At 38.5% G+C, this 18,812-nt stretch overlaps 1 protein-coding gene across 5 annotated transcripts in view; it reads right to left on the reverse strand.

Moving 5' to 3' along the window:
- Nucleotides 1–18,812, reverse strand: part of AUTS2 (activator of transcription and developmental regulator AUTS2) — a 1,066,702-nt gene that overhangs the window by 801,284 nt on the left and 246,606 nt on the right. For 4 of the 5 annotated variants that reach the window (XM_036225385.1, XM_036225386.1, XM_036225384.1 and 1 more), the window contains exon 2: nt 842–1,054. In XM_036225385.1, the coding sequence (XP_036081278.1) occupies nt 842–1,054 (213 nt within the window). Of the gene's footprint in view, nt 1–841; nt 1,055–5,346; nt 6,405–18,812 lie in introns of those variants that run through there. The other variant, XM_036225389.1, reaches the window with a different exon arrangement.

Here is an 18,812-nt window from a genome sequence, read left to right on the forward strand (position 1 = left end):
ATCTACAAACTAGAAATTACCTGTTCAGCTTCTAATTAGAGCACCTGCTCTGCCTCCTTCAAATGATAGTTAACCCCACCCAGAAGTCCCTCCAAAAACAAACAAAACACAGGTAGCTGAGCATGCACTAAAGCCTCTGGATTTGTGTAGAAAAACTGCTATAAGCAGCTTTGTTTCTCATTATTAATCCATCTCATGTGGGGATTTCCACAGGCAGAAAGGCTCCTCAAATGCCAACAGCTATATTTTCTTGTGGATCATTGAAACCTAATTATTAACAGACCAGTAAGCCCCACTACCAGACTTTCATACAATCAGCAGATCACAAAGATAGTCATGAATTATGGGCTATGGAGAACAACTAAAAAACTTAAAGGCAAATTCATTTCTTCACCGCTGCATTCCCACATGCCACAATATTTGAGCTTCCCTGGAAGACATAAATCTTGTGTAAGGCACTGCTCACATGTAGATAACCATGTTTAGCACCTTGGAATTTTTAAATACACAGTGTATATGATCAAATCTGCCTGTTCCGTGTGTCCTATTTATGAGAATATCTCCCCTACCATCAAGTCTACCTGGACTCTCATCAAGACTTGAGTCAGCCTGCCCTAAACTCCAGTAGCAGCAGCAGCGAGCTTTGTTACACAGAACACAACTGACTAAAATGGTACATTGCTGAAGTTTCAAATCATAATAAAAACAATGAGCTCGGTTTGGTATACTCTTTTAGAAGCAAGCACAAAGCTTTCTACCTGTTAGGAAGAACCACAGAGGAACAGGCACCTGAAGAAGGGATTGTACAGCCACAGAAGAGAACAAACCCAAACTTCCTCACCTGTCTGAGTCCCTTTGGCATTTTCTTTCTCTTTCCGAGGTGCTGGCAGAGATTGCGGTCATTTTCTCGATCTGAGCTGTAGTGGTGTGGGTGGCTGAGTCGGCTCTTCTTGGAGTGAAAAGACAAGCCGTTGGTAAGTGCTTCTCGTTTCTTCTTGGTCAGAGGAGTCTGGCGTTTCTCCACACGTTCCTGAGGCTTAAGTGCTACATCTTTCTATAGAAAAGAAGAGAACAAAAGGGAAGTGGTGGTTACTTAGCTATCTAGAGCCACGATCAAAATACAGGCTAAATGGGGTTTCTAAAAGGGAGGAGAGAATAGGGCAGGAATGTGGGATATAAGAATACCTAACAGTAAGAAACATGGCCCTCAATTTTTCTGAAACCCTAATGCTACCACAAACAGATCCTTTTTACTCTTGTTGAGCGAAAAACTCAACTAAGCACAAAGTATTTGTCCATTAAAAATTATTTCACTGCTGCCTGGGACAGTGGCTTTCCATCTGATTTTGTGCTGGGTCCAGCACACAATATTCCCCAAGGAGGCTCAATACATTCACTTCTCAATATTGAACATCAATAATGTTTCGGAAAAAGAGTACTAAGTGCATGCACAATTCAAAAATGCAGTACAAGACTAAAAGTACCAGGGCCAGGTGGATGAGAGCCAGCAAGAAAGAAATTGTCAATTTGCACGATTAAAACGTTTCCTTAATGCATTATATTTTTACCACAAGCTCCTCTGAGCATCCTTAATTCCCATCTTCTTTGCAAAATGTAACAATATTATCACCAAGATCAAAAGCAACTTTTCATTTATTCCTGTGTGAGGTTGGGGGTGGGGGAAAATCGTAGGAGAACAGTAATGAATGTACTGGAATAGGAAGCAGCATCTATAGAAACTACAGGCAAGCATTTCAGGCCACAACCTGCTGGAGTTATGGACCTGCAGGCAGCTCAGGACATACTGAGATCCCAAAATACTTAGGTTTGAGCCCTGACACTGACATTATTCATTATAAGACTTGGAATAAGTCACTGCAACTGAGCCCATGTGCAAAATGGCTCAGATATGACCTGATTCCAAACATGTGAATATCCTTTGACCCCTGAGAATTGTGGTACACAATAAGCACTAAAATTAAAAGGATCTGGCATTCAATCATGTAAATGAGTGGATGTGACCCTCCTTTCACTGAAAATGCTCCTTCATGGAAACTCACTCACCCCCACATAATTTCTCAGTGTCTATGGTCCTAAATACAATTTAAAATAATATAAAACCAGAACAAAAATTTCCCTTTACTCATTTCTTCTTTTCAACATACTACTCTTTCTTCTCTTTTATAGCCAGTATTCTTGAGGCTATTATCTATTTCTACTGCTTCCTAATATCCCAACACTCCCCACTTGACATACACGGTACTCCTCGATGTCTTTCCCCAAATCAGCCAAGGCCATTAGTTTGAGACCTTGAACTTTTATGTCTGTTTGCTTTGGCCTCAAAAGCCCTCCCTTTAACAACTCTCCCTTTTCTATTTCAAGGACTCTTAAAAGAACTACTTGCTCAAGGAGACCTTTCTATAATGCAAAGGTAATGTCCTCAGGCCTTCATTCATTCAACAAATATTTTTCGTGTACCCAGAATATGCCAAATAAAAACTTAGCACTGTCCTACAGTGCTCAGAAAACTGTGTGGGGTAAAACAAATCCCCACCTCATGTTGCTTAGAATTAGGGGACATTTGTTAATCAAATCACACAAATGTATAATTGTGAACTGAACTAACTGCTTTTAAGGAAAAGCCAAGGGTGCTAAAAACTGGGGGAAATGGTCTAGTCCAGGGGAGGGAGCTGTGGCTGAAGAGATGACTGCCTTCTGACCTAGATTTGAAAGTCTAAGCAGAGAAAACAGCTTGTACAAAGTCCCTGAGGCAGTTAGTAACATGAAACCTTGAGAGAATGAGGGCAGGGACTTACGTATCATTCCTCTCAGTAACCTCAGAGCTTCATATATAATTGGGCAAATAATAGGTGAGGTAGATAGATAGACGGAAGGAAGGGAGGAAGGGAGGAAGAGAAGGGAGGAAGGGAGGAAGAGAAGGGAGGGAAGGGAAGGAAGGGAGGGGCGGGTATGGAGGGGAGGTAGGAGTGGATTTATGTGGCGTGAGTAGTCCTTAATTACTTAATTCATTAAGTCATTCGTAACTTACTGCCTTCCTTCCTTCCATCCTTCACCTCCCTCTCCCTACCCTCCCTCCCTCCCGCCCGCCCTCCCCCCCCTCCCTCCCTCCCTCCCTCCCGTCCATCCCTCCCCTCCCTCCCTCCCTCCCCTCCCTCTTCTCTCACGAGAAGGAAGAAATACACACACATACACACACACCTGCTAGATAAATAAGTAAGACAACTAGTTAAAGTATACAATCCTACAAACCGTAATAGTGACTTAATAATATCCCGAGCCATCTCTAACACAGAGTGAAGCAAACTAGAAAAGATACTTGAAGCAGGAAACCAAGAAACCTAGCAGGCACTGCTGGCACACAAGAAGGATCACAGAAAATAGGAGGAAGCCCCAGAAAAGGAAAAAGGCCTTGTCATTCTTGGAGCAAAAAGATATCAAAGATAATAATCTTATAATGCAAATGAGTGCCTCTGGTCTAACTTCTAGCTGCTATCTCCGAAGATGATTTACCCTCTGCCACCAGAAAGGTAGCTCTCCTGAAGCAATAAGGATATGGTGAGAAGTTTAGGGGACAAGCTGAGATCAAAGTGCATATGGCCATTGATTCCAGTCTCAGAACCTTATGCACTATGCTTAACACATGGTAAATGTTTAATAAAGTCTGCTATATTTAATCCTTTGTCTAGTGTCCACTACCACAGTCAGCTATGTCAGATGTCTGCTCAGTTCAACTATTCAGTGCTTAGCCTCATATGTAATCATGATAGTCAGCTATCATGAAAAGACACTCAGGTATAATGGCAATGCTACCAGAAGCAGCCAGGTGAGTTCGTCATAGACTGCTTCTACATAATATGATTAAATTGCACTACTTCTAAAAATAATATATAAACTCCCCAATATGGTAAAAAAATAAAATCCTTTCTTTGTCATACAACCCAACCCACCTACTGCCCTGCATCATATGCATGCAGAGTACTGGATTAATAAACAAATGACATTTAATAATGTATCAACTGTGCTTTTAAAAAAATTATGCTGTTCTCTTCGGAGACCAAATCTTTCATACTGAAGGTGCTCCAAAGTATATTGAAAATTATGTGCAATTCCATACAAATGTGAATTAATATTTATGAGAGTATGGTATAATTTTTTTCCACATCCATTTTATTTTCATGTAGCATATTAATCAAGGCATTCTCACTGCACTGCAGAATAGCTACACAGAGTAAATGGACCCCATGCCGTGACATTAGCTTGTAAGAGACTTGCTGAAGTCTTAGCAGCAGCAGTACAATCATCTTAGCACCAATTAATATTGAAATTTTCAACTCTGGAGGGTGTGTGGGGAAAAGAGGGGAAGAGAGACAGGATCAAAGTGTGTGTAGAGGTGGTGGCTTTAGAGGTAAAGAAGAAATAAACTGTTTTAAAAGTTTTTTATTATGTAAGATGTTTATATTTGCAAAGACTAGAGATTACTTTTAAAGGTATAATTTATAAATTACTATATAGACCCTTCAGTACAATTTCTAAATAAACCAGGCCACTGTTTGTTCATTCTCTGTATAAACATTTACGGATTGCTTAGTATATAAACAGTAAAATAGTCATTTTACTTTTCAGTGGCTGTCTTGAAGGGAAAATGACAAAAACTATCCACTGTAAGCAATAAGGATTAAAGATACATAATATTCTAAAGGGTTGTGCATATGATTACATATGTGTTTGTGTGTATATATACATCCACTAACCCAGCACCAATAAACTATTAATAACTAATTTGAGCATTTCCTTAAAGAAACATCAGCAGTCTATAAAACACTGCTACAACATAAGAAGGAAAATTGTATGGTTTATAAAATAACTTTTTAGGATCAATGAATGATGATTATCCAAGGCCCAGGCTAGTGATTCTGAAAGAAAATTAACATCCACCAGAATTATCTACGGTGCTTTTTGAAAATAAGAAGACTATGCCCCATATTTGAGAAGGGAAGCATTTCTCAAACAAGCAGTGTGAGGAAAAGGAGAGGAGGGCACAAGGATAAGAAAGAGATTTGGAAAAATGCTTTAAGGTATTCATTTAACAATCACAGAAGTAGCAAGAAAGAAAGCAAGAAAGCCAGCCAGCCAATAGAAGGATGGCTGTGAGGTAAAAAGATTTAGACATATTTGCTGGCAATAGACAGGGTAAGTGCACAAGCCATGTACAACAGATGGGAATAGGTTTCGTGAACAGTTGAAATTATGTGATTTTTAGGTCACTGGTGATGGAGGGCAGGGTCACAGCAGCGCATATGCTGAGAGGCTCAGAGACAGACTAACCAAAGCAATTTCCTTCAACACTCAGCCGTCTTCAAAATAGATGATCTTGCTCTTGACTTTCCCTTCTCTCAAATTACAATCTTCCACCAAAGGTTTCCTCTGCCACTCCTGAATCTCAAAATGAGATGGTTCAGTGTTGTGCAAACTAGGGGAGAGCAACAAATTGCAGATGAAACTCAACGTGAGCTGCAGGGCTCCATTTGCTGATTACAGATGAAGCCAGAGACAATATGAAATGAGGGCACAATTTGCCCGTCTTGCATGAAACAGGTTTTAGAGTCTCCATCTGATTTTCCTACCAAAATAATCTGAGGGCAGCCCATCACTTACAGAGTATCTGTGGTATGTGTGCCTGCATGCGCCCACGTGTACATATATTGTGAAAGAGGGGTGCAATTCAAACAGAATCTGTTCTGTTAGTTATTTGATCTTAGGGACTAGGAAGAAAATAACAAAGAAGCCAGGGGAGGGGAAACAAAAGTGCTTTGCCTGTCACTATCAAAAGACATTAATGGCTGTGTGCTGTCATTTTCATCTGTCAAGTCCTTTGTTGGTTTATTGCATTTTTACTTGCTTTAGAATGGTTCTACAAACATTGATTCCATCATTTCTCTTAAGTGCAAAAGAAGTGAAAGGCTTTACAGTGATAATAAGAAGTGAAAAATTAGCAAAGAAATGAAACTTAACTCTGTATGGCTATATTCACATTGGTCACCCACTTGGATTTTTGAACAAATTTAAAAACCACCTTTCAAAACCTAAACTTTTTATAAAGTAGAAGAGACTACAGAAATTTCCAAACAAAATAACCAATATGACATTCAAAAGATAATTCCTCATGTTCACATCTTTTAAAAACAAAAATCAAAACACCTACAATGTGCCACTCACTTTGCCACCTGTTAGAAATACCTGAGGAAGGATCCCTGAAATCGGCTGCTTACTCAGGCAGCCCTGTGTTGGCATCAAGACAGCAGAAAAGATCATTGCAACAAAATACAGAATCTAGAAACAGATCCACATACATAAGAAGTGGTTTTTAGCAAAAGTGCAAAAGCAATTCTGTGGAGAAATAATAATCTTTTTAATAATTGTTGATGAAACAAGTAAATATTCATATGAAAAAGAAATTTAATTTATCCACATTTCAATCTAATTTCAAAAAAACAAACCTCAAATTATATTATAAACCTAATTGTAAAACCAAAACTACAAAACCAGTAGAAGAAAAAGATAGGAGAAAAGTTTTGTAACCTTGGGTTCTTAGATGTGATATCAAATGTACGATCCATAAAAGCACAAATTGATAAATTACACTTTATTAAAAATTAAAACTTCTCTTCAAAAGACACTTATGAAAATGAAGAGAAGCCATGGAATTGAAAAAAAAAATGTTTGCAAAGTGTATATCTGATAAAAGTTTTGTATCTAGAATATATTTTTAAAATTCTCAAAACTACATTAAAAAACAATTTTTTAAATACGCAAAAGATTTAAACAGACTTTTAACTAAGAAGAACATATGGATGGCAAATAAACACATGAAAAGATGCTTAACACCAACAGTGATTTGGGAAACGTAAATTAAACCACAATGAGATATCGCTAAAATGAAAAAGAATGATCACCCACAGTGTGGACACGGATCTGGAGGAACTTTCATACACTACTTGTAGGAATGTAAAATGGTACAGCCACTTTTAAAAAGTACGGCCATTGCTTTAAAAGTTCTAAGTGCACCTACCATATGATCCATCCATTCTACTGCTACATAGTTCCTCAAAGAAACAAAAGCACACATCCACATAAAATTTGAATGTTCATGTCAGTTTTATTTATTATGGCCTAAAACTGGGAAGAATTCAAATGTACACCAACAGATGAATAACCTGTGAAATAAGCATTCAACAGAGTATTACTCAGCAAGAAAAAGGAATGACCAAATTGATACGCAATGTAACACGAATAAATAAAAGTAAAAGAAATCATACAAAAATAATATATTCCGTATAATTCAATTTATATAAAGTTCTAGAAAATATAAAATAATCAATCATAACAAAAAGCAGATTAGTGGTTCCCGGGGTGAGACAGGGAAAAGGAGATTATAGAGAGATATGAGGAATCTTTTGGGATGATGGACATGTTCATTTTTTTGATTGTGGCAATGGTTTCATAGGTGTATACACATATCAAAACGGATCAAATTTTACACTTTTAATTTATGCAGTTCACTGATATGTCAAATTATGCATCAACAGAGCTATTTTTTTTTAAAATGGCAACTCTTACCATCATGTACAACTGGCATATCATCATTACCAATAACAAGATTACATTCGGGGTCCATCAAAAGAAACTTATCTTTCAGATTCCTGAAATGAATGTATGACCACATTCTGGAAGGACTGGTTTTAGCCTCTACTGTAGCCATAAATTTTCCACTGGAAACAACTCAGCTATGAACACTAATGTCTTGGTCACACTGAGGAGCAGTGTCCGGTCATCATGCCATTTCCAGCGGCAATGAGGAGTTCACATTGGTGCCTTATTTTCCTCACTTCTAAAAGTCAATTCTCAGTTAACCTTTTACAAAGATTTCCTATCTTTCTTTCAAATAACCTGGTTATTGTTAGGTCACATACTCTCTCACGAACACTTGAATCAAAAAGCAAAGAAAGAAAACAATTATTTATAGTTCATAAATGTAAAAACTTGAGGAAGCTTAAAATTATAAAATTAAAATATACATAATACCTGATACATATAAGGGAATTAAAATGGAGAGAATAAAAAAGGAGAGAAAGAGAGGGAAGGAGGAGAGGGGGAAAGGTCAAGTACAGACAAATTCTGTACGTAAGAATATCTGTCAAAGTTGTGGTGCCAATTGTCAGGGGTGAGGAGCGGAAAAAAGGGGACACAAAATTGGCCACTGAGAAGATCTCCTAAATTCCCTTATAAGATGAGATCAAAACTATCAGCGTAAATGAGACTTCTGCACTCTGTGAACTAAACGCACCCCAGCAGTCTCCCATTCCCATAGATAATCGAGAGCTGGCTGCCCTTAGACTTTAACACACTCAAAGTGGTTGAGTCCCTAGCAACCAGATGCTACTGCTTAAAACAGTTTAGGCCCTTAGCCCTGAAGGATTCCTAAAATTGGATTACAGTCCTTCCAGATGATCTGAGAAATATAGCATGACGAGAAGGAAACCTTAAAAAAATTAACTCCTCCAGAACAGCAACATTCTGAAAGCTGAGCACAGCATGACTGAGGCAGAAAATCTCATCAGCAAGGGCTTAAGGGCAGTAACGTACACAAAGAGTGAGACGAAAAAGGGAGAGAGATCCACACAAGAGGAGAGCACAATGATAGCCAAGAGAGAAAGTGAGCACCATGCAATTCTCAGGCCTTTCAGAGGGCAGAAGTAGTTTTCTACTTCACGAGAGGCAAGCAGAGTGTAAAAATGTCTATTGCTTTTCATCCACTCAAATCTAATCCACTAAAGTCACACATACACTTGAGAAGATGTGTAATTCTAATGATATCCCCTTTTAATTGGCCATTATTCTTTATTGACTAGGTATTCCACACAAAAGCCGGGAAAAGAGTTAATTAAGGTACTTATTACATTGTAGCAAAATAATTAGTAATTAGATCTTCCCTGTTATACACAGGTTTAGCTTCACAGTGATGGTGGCTATGACTTCTTCATCATCTCTGAATTCAAAGCAGAGAACACTGCATGAGGCACACAGTAAGCTGGTTTTGAACAAATGGAGAAATGAGAATGCCATGTTTTCCTCACTCTAGAAGTCATTCCACCACATTATGAATCATATTACTCTCTCTCTCTTCCTTTCTTGGATTTCCACCCAAAAACTCTCAAGTGTATCTAATTACAGCCCCCCACTCATCCTGGTGAACCATTACTATTCACCTAGACACAAAAGATGGGGAGAACAGATGCTTCAGGAGAAACCATAATTCACTTTATTAAGTCCAAGAGAAGATAAAATAATCATGGAGACTAATTTAGAAAATGTCAGGTCTTGCTATCATTTTTCATGGCTTGACATCAAGGCCAAAGTACCATTTACTGGGTTTTAATACCTCCCTATTCACAGAAAAATCAAGAGTAGCTGATACTATCATCCAGATGTTCTAGACAAGAACACTGATTGGCCAGTATTTGAAAACTTCTTCATAACCAGATATTTGATCCAAATTAGTAATAAGGCACAGACTGCTTTTCTTCCCTTAAAATGTTCCCAACTTCTCTTCCCACACACTATCACACCTTCGTTTTAAATGACCATTATCTCTAGAAGTATTCAGCAAATAGCTTACTGATACTGTTGTAGGTACTGTTAAGTGGTATGTGTTGAATAGTTACTTCCCTGTCCTGGAGAAGTCCTGGAAGAGATAGATATTCCAGCTTTCATTTGTGAATGACAGCCTCCTCTGGGCTTGCATTACCACTAAGGATAAAACTAAAAAAAATGATGTATGCACCAGGAATCTAACATATAATATGGATATCTGGCTCTAAGGGAATCTTTAATTTACTTGAGAAAAGATACAGTGCATCCATTCATTTCACTTTTCTAATAGAGTGAAATTAAATTAACCACAGAAGATAAAGATTGGAATTCTGAGTCATGGAAGAGTCCTCCCCATTCTTCTCTGCCATGCTATACCAGTTCTGATCTTCATTCTTTCCCTTAATCTTCCCCAGAAGGGAGGGATGAAAATCCTTATGTGATTTCAGAATCTTACAAAGGGAGGCAAAAGGGAAGACCACTAATAGGTACTTCTAGCTCTGGTTATTAAGAAATCAAACCTGCATTAATGGGCAGCAGAGAATACCTTAATGACTGACTTTAGTTAGGGCTGACTGTGCTGTCATAGAAGCAGAAGGGCTGGGAGAGACCACTTCTTGGAAAAGCCCATCTGGGAAGACAAAAATACCACTCTTTCTTTCTTTCTCTCTCTCTCTCCTCTCTCTCTCTCTCTCTCTCTCTCTCTCTCTCTCTCTCTCTCTCTCTCTCTCTCTCTCTCTCTTTTCTCTCTTCTCCCCTTCCCCCCACCAACACACACAGAACGAAGGCACATTCTATCCACTCAGCCAACAGAAAATAATTTTATGAAAGGTAATTTAATGTTTAGGACTATTCAGTGACAGGAAAAGCAACTTCTGTCAAAATTCACCATATGTGGCTCTGAATCTTAATACAGTTTTATACAGCATATTGGGAAGGGTATATAGACAAGAGACAGTCCCTTTACAGCTCCTGTTTTTCAAGTGGTACAGATAGGTTTCTAGAGATCTATGAAATAATTATTACTTTAGTAATAATTCTATAATTTTCTCCCAATTTTCCAGAAACTGTAGTCAACTTCCCATTGGAGACAAGAAGGCATACCTTTATTTACAAAGCAGTGATGCAGAGAACTAGCATGTTCATGTGCAAACATCTCCTTGTACTCCATAAATAATTGTTACGTCTCTTCTCAAGCTAATTTTAATTGGCTTCTCAAAGACAGAGACCAATCTATTTCAATAGTTATAAATTTAGGATCAATAGTTATAAATTCAAGGTCCTCATGGGATGATCTCTTCAGTTCCTTCAACCTTTCAACTATTTAGCACATACAAAATGCTCAACAACTGTAGCTTAGAGTTCACTGATTCAGTAGTTTTCTTCCAGATAAGAATTTCCAGACCTTTAGATATCTCTGTGAGACTTCTCATATGTAAGCATCCTTCAAGTTCTTTCGCCCTAACTTGGTTTGGCTTTGATAACTAGACATATTTATTGAAGGGTTAGACCATTCATAACCACTAATATTTGTATAGTAACTTAGTGTTGAGAGTTTACAGTAACTTTTTAAATCATTATCTCATTTGATTTCCTAATAACTATAGAGCCAGTGCCATCATTTTCATTTCCTAAATGAGGAAACTGAGGCTTGACAAACAAGTGACTTCCCAAAGTCAATCAGCAATTAATATACACCTGTAGCCCCATGGCTCTAATTCTGCTCTTCCTCCCTAACGCCAGGTCATTATAGCCTTATTTGTAAGTGTCAGGATTATGATCCTTTGTTGGGAAAAAAATTTTAATTATAGTTTAGTATTATCTCATTATAAAATCCTTTATTCACCTCCATTTCCCCTCCAAAGCATAATTAGAGAAAAGCCATGCCTCGTATGTCAAACATCTGAACTCTTTTCTGAAGGATTTAAATTGGAAATAAAAACCTAGACAGAAATAAAAGCTTCGGCTTTTCTCTAAAACTGAAAACCTTTACCATTTTATTTCAGAGGTGAGAAGTGGCAGACACTTTTCTGGCCTTAAAAAAATAAGAGGCTATACAAACGCTCCAGACCCTGAATTCCACATGTTCTGCCTATGTGGCTCAATACATATTAATGAATAATGACAGCAGCTATAAATACCTACAGGTTCAAGCAGCAGAAATTCCTGTTTAGTGCATATTGCAAATACTCTATCACTAAATGAGACACTAATATGGGATTCACAGAAAGTTTTCTAAATCTTGGAGCTTCTTCACACAGCTCCATCCTATGACTCTGCATACTCCCTTCTCTTTCCTGTCACCCCTGGTCCTCTATTTCAGGATTTATCCAAGAGGATTTTCCTTCCTTTCGCTCAATGTATGAAAATAAAATGAACCATTTTGCAGGTTAACACAGAACACAGTAAAGTGCTTAAGATGCACCCACTGACCTGAGACAAAGAACAAATAAGTACCAAGAGCAATTTGACCCTGCAATTAGAGTTGAGGGAGGAAAAGAGACTGTCCTTTCCATTGGCTACTACATTGATTTGAAAGATGAAAGGCAGTGTCAGTTTCCATAAGGGAATCAGAAGCTAATTCTGAGGTAATTATGTCATGCAGAGATCTTCAGCTTTTTACCCAGTTTCTTGAACAAGTCACAGGCATGTCTGTATACCTATAGATAGATTTAGTGATGTTTAGGTACTTATTGGGTCTATCAGATTTGATAATGGAATCAATCTCTCCCTTTAGAAGCTCTGGGTTAATGGCAAAGTTTATTAAACTGCAGGCAGTCATTCAGAAAAGATCAATAGAGACATGATTACAGAGTAACCAGAGGATTAAACATGAGATTTATCACAAAATTAAACTGAATTAAATGTTCTCTGATAGCACTTGAAATGCTGTCAATACTTTTAACTCACAATCTATGCTTTCTGTGTTTACCTAATAGGCAATAGGGATGTCTGATTTGAGAAAATGACTGCCATATAAAAACATACACCACAGAGATTTGCTGACAGAATTGAGAGTCCCTTCTGAAAATGTTCTCTCATTTTTAAGCAGCAGCGTTTTAATTTATCTGTAAGAGTTGTATAATTAACTCCATGTTTTGAGTTTCTAAGTGCATACCACATTCTGCCCTTTCCCAACACAGGCCTATATATCCTCATGGGCATGTATCTCAAAAACTGTCTGCAAATTACACACTTTAAACAATTTCCTTCTCTTCTTTCACAAAGAAGCATAAAGTGTGACATTGGCCCTTGGTCACATGAGGAAAGGGGGCTGGAAAATGTCATCTTGATGTAAGAAAATCAACTCTTCCTCACTCGGGGAGGATTTACTGATGCCACCACAAGCTCAGCAAATTACATGCATAAAAGTGAACTCACCATCACAGCCTACGAAAGCTAACCAATGGCTAAACAAACTAGCAACAGCATATACACTCATCAGTAGAGGACTCGATATACATGATGGCTATTAGAACTGATATCAGTTGAGAGAGGAGATCTCTGCAGGACCTGAAATGATAAAGGCCAGGCCTGCTGTGTGAGGTTGGGAGGGTATGTACATGAGCCAAATGGGTTGGTAGAGAAATCAGTTTAGGGGCAAAAATTAAGCCTGTGGATTAAACAACACTTTGGATGGTGGTATGGATAGGGACTTTTCATTTTTTTCTCTGTCCACCCACTGTCATAATGCTAGTATAGTTCATTCCACAAATGGCATCGGTTCTGCCCTGATGGCCAGCAAGCTCCAGTGATTTCAATAGTAATCCAATATGGCAGCTACTTTGTTAAGAGGGGGAAGAGCTAGGTTGGAAACAAGATGCTGAGGCTTGATACGACCCTGCAATTCTTTCATTTCCTGGTCTGCATACTGATTTACACCACGGAAACCACTTTTCTCAGTAGTTATTGAACCTTACAACACCATTAAGAGCTATGGGTAGTCCCAAATATTTCTCAGTTCCTCAAGGGAAAAGAATGCAATCCAGCCTGCTGAAGAAAGGGACTCTGCAACCCACCCTAAAAGCTGGGGCTGCTTTGAAGTTAGGGTTAAAGTTTCTTACTTCAGACTCCTTCATTCACAGAGATCCTATCAGTTTCTTAGATTATTTCTCACAATAGAAATTTCACTCCAAGAAAACCACAGCACTTAACTGCTGTCCATAGTCTATTCATTTCCTATTTCCTCCTCTGTGTCTTGGTTCAATCTAATCTGATAAAAGTAGATGCTCTGGTGGCAGTTAGATCTGGATTTAAGGACTGGTATTGCTTCTTTGTGACTTTGTGACTTTAAGCAAATCTCCCAGCATGTTTAAACCTCCATTTCTACCCCTGGGATATAGGAATAGAGTTAGAAGGTTTAATGAAATCTAAGGAAAGTGCCCGAGATGTTTTCTAGCATAAAGTAGACAATAAATAAGTAAGTGAGGAATTCCAATTCCTGACTAATTCATTCATGGTCTCACTCATTATGACAAGAAACAGTCGGTCATTATAAAAGATGATTATATTTGACACTGAAGATTAATGGTGGGATCTATTCTACATATATCCTCAAAACTGTGGTTACTGAAAGTCTTTCAGTGTATCAAATGATGTGCTGTATGTTTTATTTATAACATCTATTTTAATGACCACAATACCTTGTGAAAGTCTCCGTTTTCTCATTTCTATAAAATGGGGGGCTAATTATGGCACCTAACTTACAAAGCAATTATTAGAAATAAATAAGCTAATATAATTTCTGGACTATATTAGGGTTAGTTATTTTATTACTATGAACTAGTCACATAGTCTGAAGACAGCACCAGGACTCAATGCAAATCTGCACAGCCCTAGAGCTTATACCATCATAACACTTGAGTGGAACTGAATGCAGAAGCCTGGGATGTGTCTGAGGGCTCTCCAAGACATGTTGTGGTTTGGGACTCAATCTTTCCACATTTCTTTCTCTCTCTCTCTCTCTCTCTCTCTCTCTCTCTCTCTCTCTCTCTCTCTCTCTTTTTCATCTAACCTGTGAAATAATTCAAATAAAGTACAATTTTCTCTTTGGAATAATAACACCATATAAATTTCCATCATTTTCTCTCAAATCTGCCTTCTGTAATTTACAAGAAGTATGAATGAGAGAAAGTTGCCCTAAAAAGAAAGAGAGAAATGCATTTCATATCCTCACATGCAGTGAGAAGATGGACAACTTCAGAAGAGTTTGGCCTGGGAAGAGAGCAATGCTCTGAATTCATGATACATCCAACATTAAAAAGACCACCATGTAAACCATTTTTAGAGACAGGCAAAAAGAAGGCCTGAAAAAGCATTTGCCACTGATTCCATCATAAATCTCTTTCAACTGCTTTTCCCCTGCTGGTTTTCCAAATGAGACATCTGTCAATTTCCAAAAAGAAAATAAATGCATACAAAATAGTTAATAGATGCAATTCAACATGAAAAGATTACCTTCAAGGCTGCCTGCCAGAGACTAACCTCAAAAGAAATGGGTTTCTTGGACTCTATTAGGGAATCACTCAATGTACCATCCAAAGCCTTCCTAACACAAGGCTTAATGGAACAGGGGGAGATGGGAAAAAGGAGGGGGGGGGGGAGCTCTCCTTCCCAGCTGAGCACTGACACATACAGTGCCGTTTGGGAGGCAACTTTATGTGCTCTTAGTAGTAGATTAATGAATGTAATTACCTAGCATTGTGGCTGTGAATGCTGCAAAAACTATAATTTATAGAGTGCTGTAAAGTTCTAATGTGTTTTTATGTCCATAAGCTGCTTAACCATAATCTAATGCATTTGTACAAGAACAGTCTAAGTGGCTCTCAGCTGAACAGTGAACACAAGTGTCTGAACCTCAGCAATTCTACTCGTATGTCTTTATAACCCAACCCTGTATGGTAAGCATCTGAGGGAAACAGCTGCTGAATTATACAAATAATTCTAGAGACAGTGACAAGGCTCTCTGCCTCTCTTACCATGAGAAGAAAGTCTGGATAACAAAGGACTGCAGGCCTTAATTAAATGCTGGAGTGGTTCTCTACATACATTTGGTGGTTACTTTACCTTTTACCATAACACCACTCTCTTCAGGCTCTCCTCCACTCCATCTACCCTTACCCTGACCCTTAGAGGGGGCCAGGGAGGGAGGAGGAAGGGTGGCGAGGAGAGTCAGGGGGGAAAATAATTTTTCTATCTGAAAATATTCTACAGGACTTCCAGCTTTGAATAAAAGTTCATTATTTCCAATATTTCCTCCTCTTTCCTTGCTATTATATTTTCAAGAAAAGGGAGGTAGAGCTCAGCAATTCTTTGGCATCTAAAGCAATTCTTTGGCATCTAAAGCAAACTATCCTTTGAGCCTGATTGCCTTAGTCAGGGATTTGAAGCATCTCATAAAGCATCTCATATGATTTTACAGATAGATGATTATGATGATGATGATGATGATGATGATGAGGGTGGTAGTGAAAGCAGTAGTGGTCACAGTGATGGTTGCCATGGTGGTGATGGCTGATGCTTAATGGGTTTACTACATGCCAGTGTTATACAACTACCATAATCCAGTGAGCAGATACTACTGACAATCCATTTTCAGATGAAGAGACTGAAGGTCATGGTTGGTAAGTGGCAAGGCAGGTGTTTCAGTTCAGCTTTTCACTCCAGAGTCTAAATTCATCAAGCAAATTACTTAAGGATTTCCTTGTCTGTAACATAGGGATAATAATAGCATTTACCTTATAGGAGTGTTGTGAGAGATAAATAAGTTAATACATGTAAAGTGCTTAGAATAGTGTCAGGACCTAAGCAATGCTCAGTCCACACTGGCCATCATTACAATTACTACTCTAGAAACATGTAGAATATGAATATTCTGGCAAGAGGGGAAGACACTGGAAGGGACACTAAAACCTGCCCACATCTTTTAGAGACAAACATTCAAAGTCTCAAACATCTATAACTGGGAGTTCCAGAAATACAACAGTAGCAAATAACAGATAAGGTAGCAGCATCAAAGCACAACAGGACAAGGCCTACTCTGTTTCCCAAAGCACAACACTGAGTGAATGGCACTCCCGGAGGCGATATTCCAAAGGGCCCTCAAGTGTAAAACAAAAAAGAACCGCACAGCAAGAGGAATCCCCACTTTCTCTTCCTGTTTTCAGTAGCAGCACAATATGATAACTGTGACTAAGTATTTTAGTACATGCTAAAAAAAAAAATAATAATAGCTTCAGGAAAACACAAGGGCAGAAAATCTTCAGAGCTCTTGTTTGAGTACAGGAGCATGATGGCTTTACATCAGTGGCCGCGCTGGGATGAACAGCCAGCTCTAAGACGCACACTCAGGGTATATTAGTATCATGGCTAATAAATAATTAATGCTCTTCCTAGTTAAAAACGTACTGCTCTCCAGCATTCATATGATGAGGTGTGATTCGGATTCAATTAAAGTTCTATCCTGGCCAAGGGAAGAAATTCTGTCTCTCAGACAGAGCCATGTGGCTGCTTCTTTACTTTGTATGCCAGATTGATCTCTGGAAGCTTCAAGATCCATCACTCTCATAGGAGCTGTGTAGGCAGCAGCTTTACATCTATCTACTCCAGCAAGAGAATGAAAGGGCAAAAGTCTGAAAGTAAATAACAGAACAGGGAAAGTATTTCCCATCTCCTGAAAAATTAGCTTTGACCTGGATGTGAGCACTGGTTCCTGTTATTTAGTCTAAAAGAAGAGGGGGTGGGAGAAAATAAACCATTTCCTGAAAAACACTGTTGTAGTCCTAAAAAAAGTGAAGTGGAACTGAGCATAATAAAGCTTTGGGGATGTGGCAAGTTCTTCCCTTCTTTCTCCCCCATCTACAAACTATAGCTGTCTACAAGCCTCACTTCCTCCTTAGCAAAAGAAAGTTGCTAGCCACCTGGAAGTTCCTAAACTTTCACTAGTTCCTCACTCTACCTGACACCACCTTGCTGTTTGCCTTTCTCTCCTTATAATTTCTGTGGGAATAGGACTCTAACCTGTCTCCTCACATTTTCTCCATACATACACCATGCTGTCCTGCCCTCCGCATTCTCTAACCTAGTCTATACTTAGGCAAGTCCACTTCTATCTCATAATTCCCTGTCAGAAATCCATGACTTCCTACTGCTTGCACCAAACTGATGGGATAACTCTATCTTCCCCAACTGTCTGCCACAACTCCTTCCCAAGCACCTTTAGCACTTTCTATCTATACTGTGTCTGCAAGATGTTCCACTGGAATGACATGAAACTACATTAAAATGTTTATTCGTATGTACTTTTCATCTCAAAGTTTCTAATTTTGTATATGTTTTATGTAGTATATACATAAAACTAAAATGAATAAAAATATATATATATAACTGGTGTCTATTCTAAGTGCTTTTGCCAAGAGGCATAAACAATCAAAAAGTATGGAGACTTCGGTTTAGGCTCCGCAGAGGGAAGCAAGCACCTTGGTAGCAGCAACATTTTCCTATACTTCTTTGAATGCTCAAAGCTCTTAACACTCAAAATGTCACTAAGTGATTTATTGATATAGTAACTAGACATTACAAATCACAGCCTACACATCCAGGGAGATTTAGAAAAGGGTCCTCTTTGAAACCAAATCCTAGCATTGGGCAAATAAATCAACCATTAAGCTGCAAGAAATAACCACACTTAGAACAAAGGTCAGAGGATCATCTTTTGGTATTAACAATGTAATGACAACTTCAGAGGGTTATGAGACCTCTAGGTAACAAGTCCCAAGCTAATTAGCGGGCAGCCATCAAACATACCAAGGATTATGTGACTGGCCTATAGATTTCTTTTAACAAAACATCAGGGGTTTGCCTATTTGAATAGGATACTGTATTGAAACGGAAAATCAAGGGAAGAGGTGATGATACCTGCTCACCAACACGTGTTTTTCTCAGGAGATAAAATAATCCAACTTCCTCCCGTCATACAACACCCATAGTCGGATAGGGCTGTGTAACCTGACATTTCATTAGGGAAGCTAAAAGTTTAATATCCTCAAGGATACTGGGCAGATGCTTACTGGAAAAAAGCCTAAATCCTTATTTCAATTCCTGTAGTAAAAGTTTCATGCAATTCCAGAGCAAACCAGGTGGCC

The sequence above is a fragment of the Rousettus aegyptiacus genome, unplaced genomic scaffold (genome assembly GCF_014176215.1).
Source record: "Rousettus aegyptiacus isolate mRouAeg1 unplaced genomic scaffold, mRouAeg1.p scaffold_m13_p_8, whole genome shotgun sequence".
Classification (NCBI taxonomy): domain Eukaryota; kingdom Metazoa; phylum Chordata; class Mammalia; order Chiroptera; family Pteropodidae; genus Rousettus; species Rousettus aegyptiacus.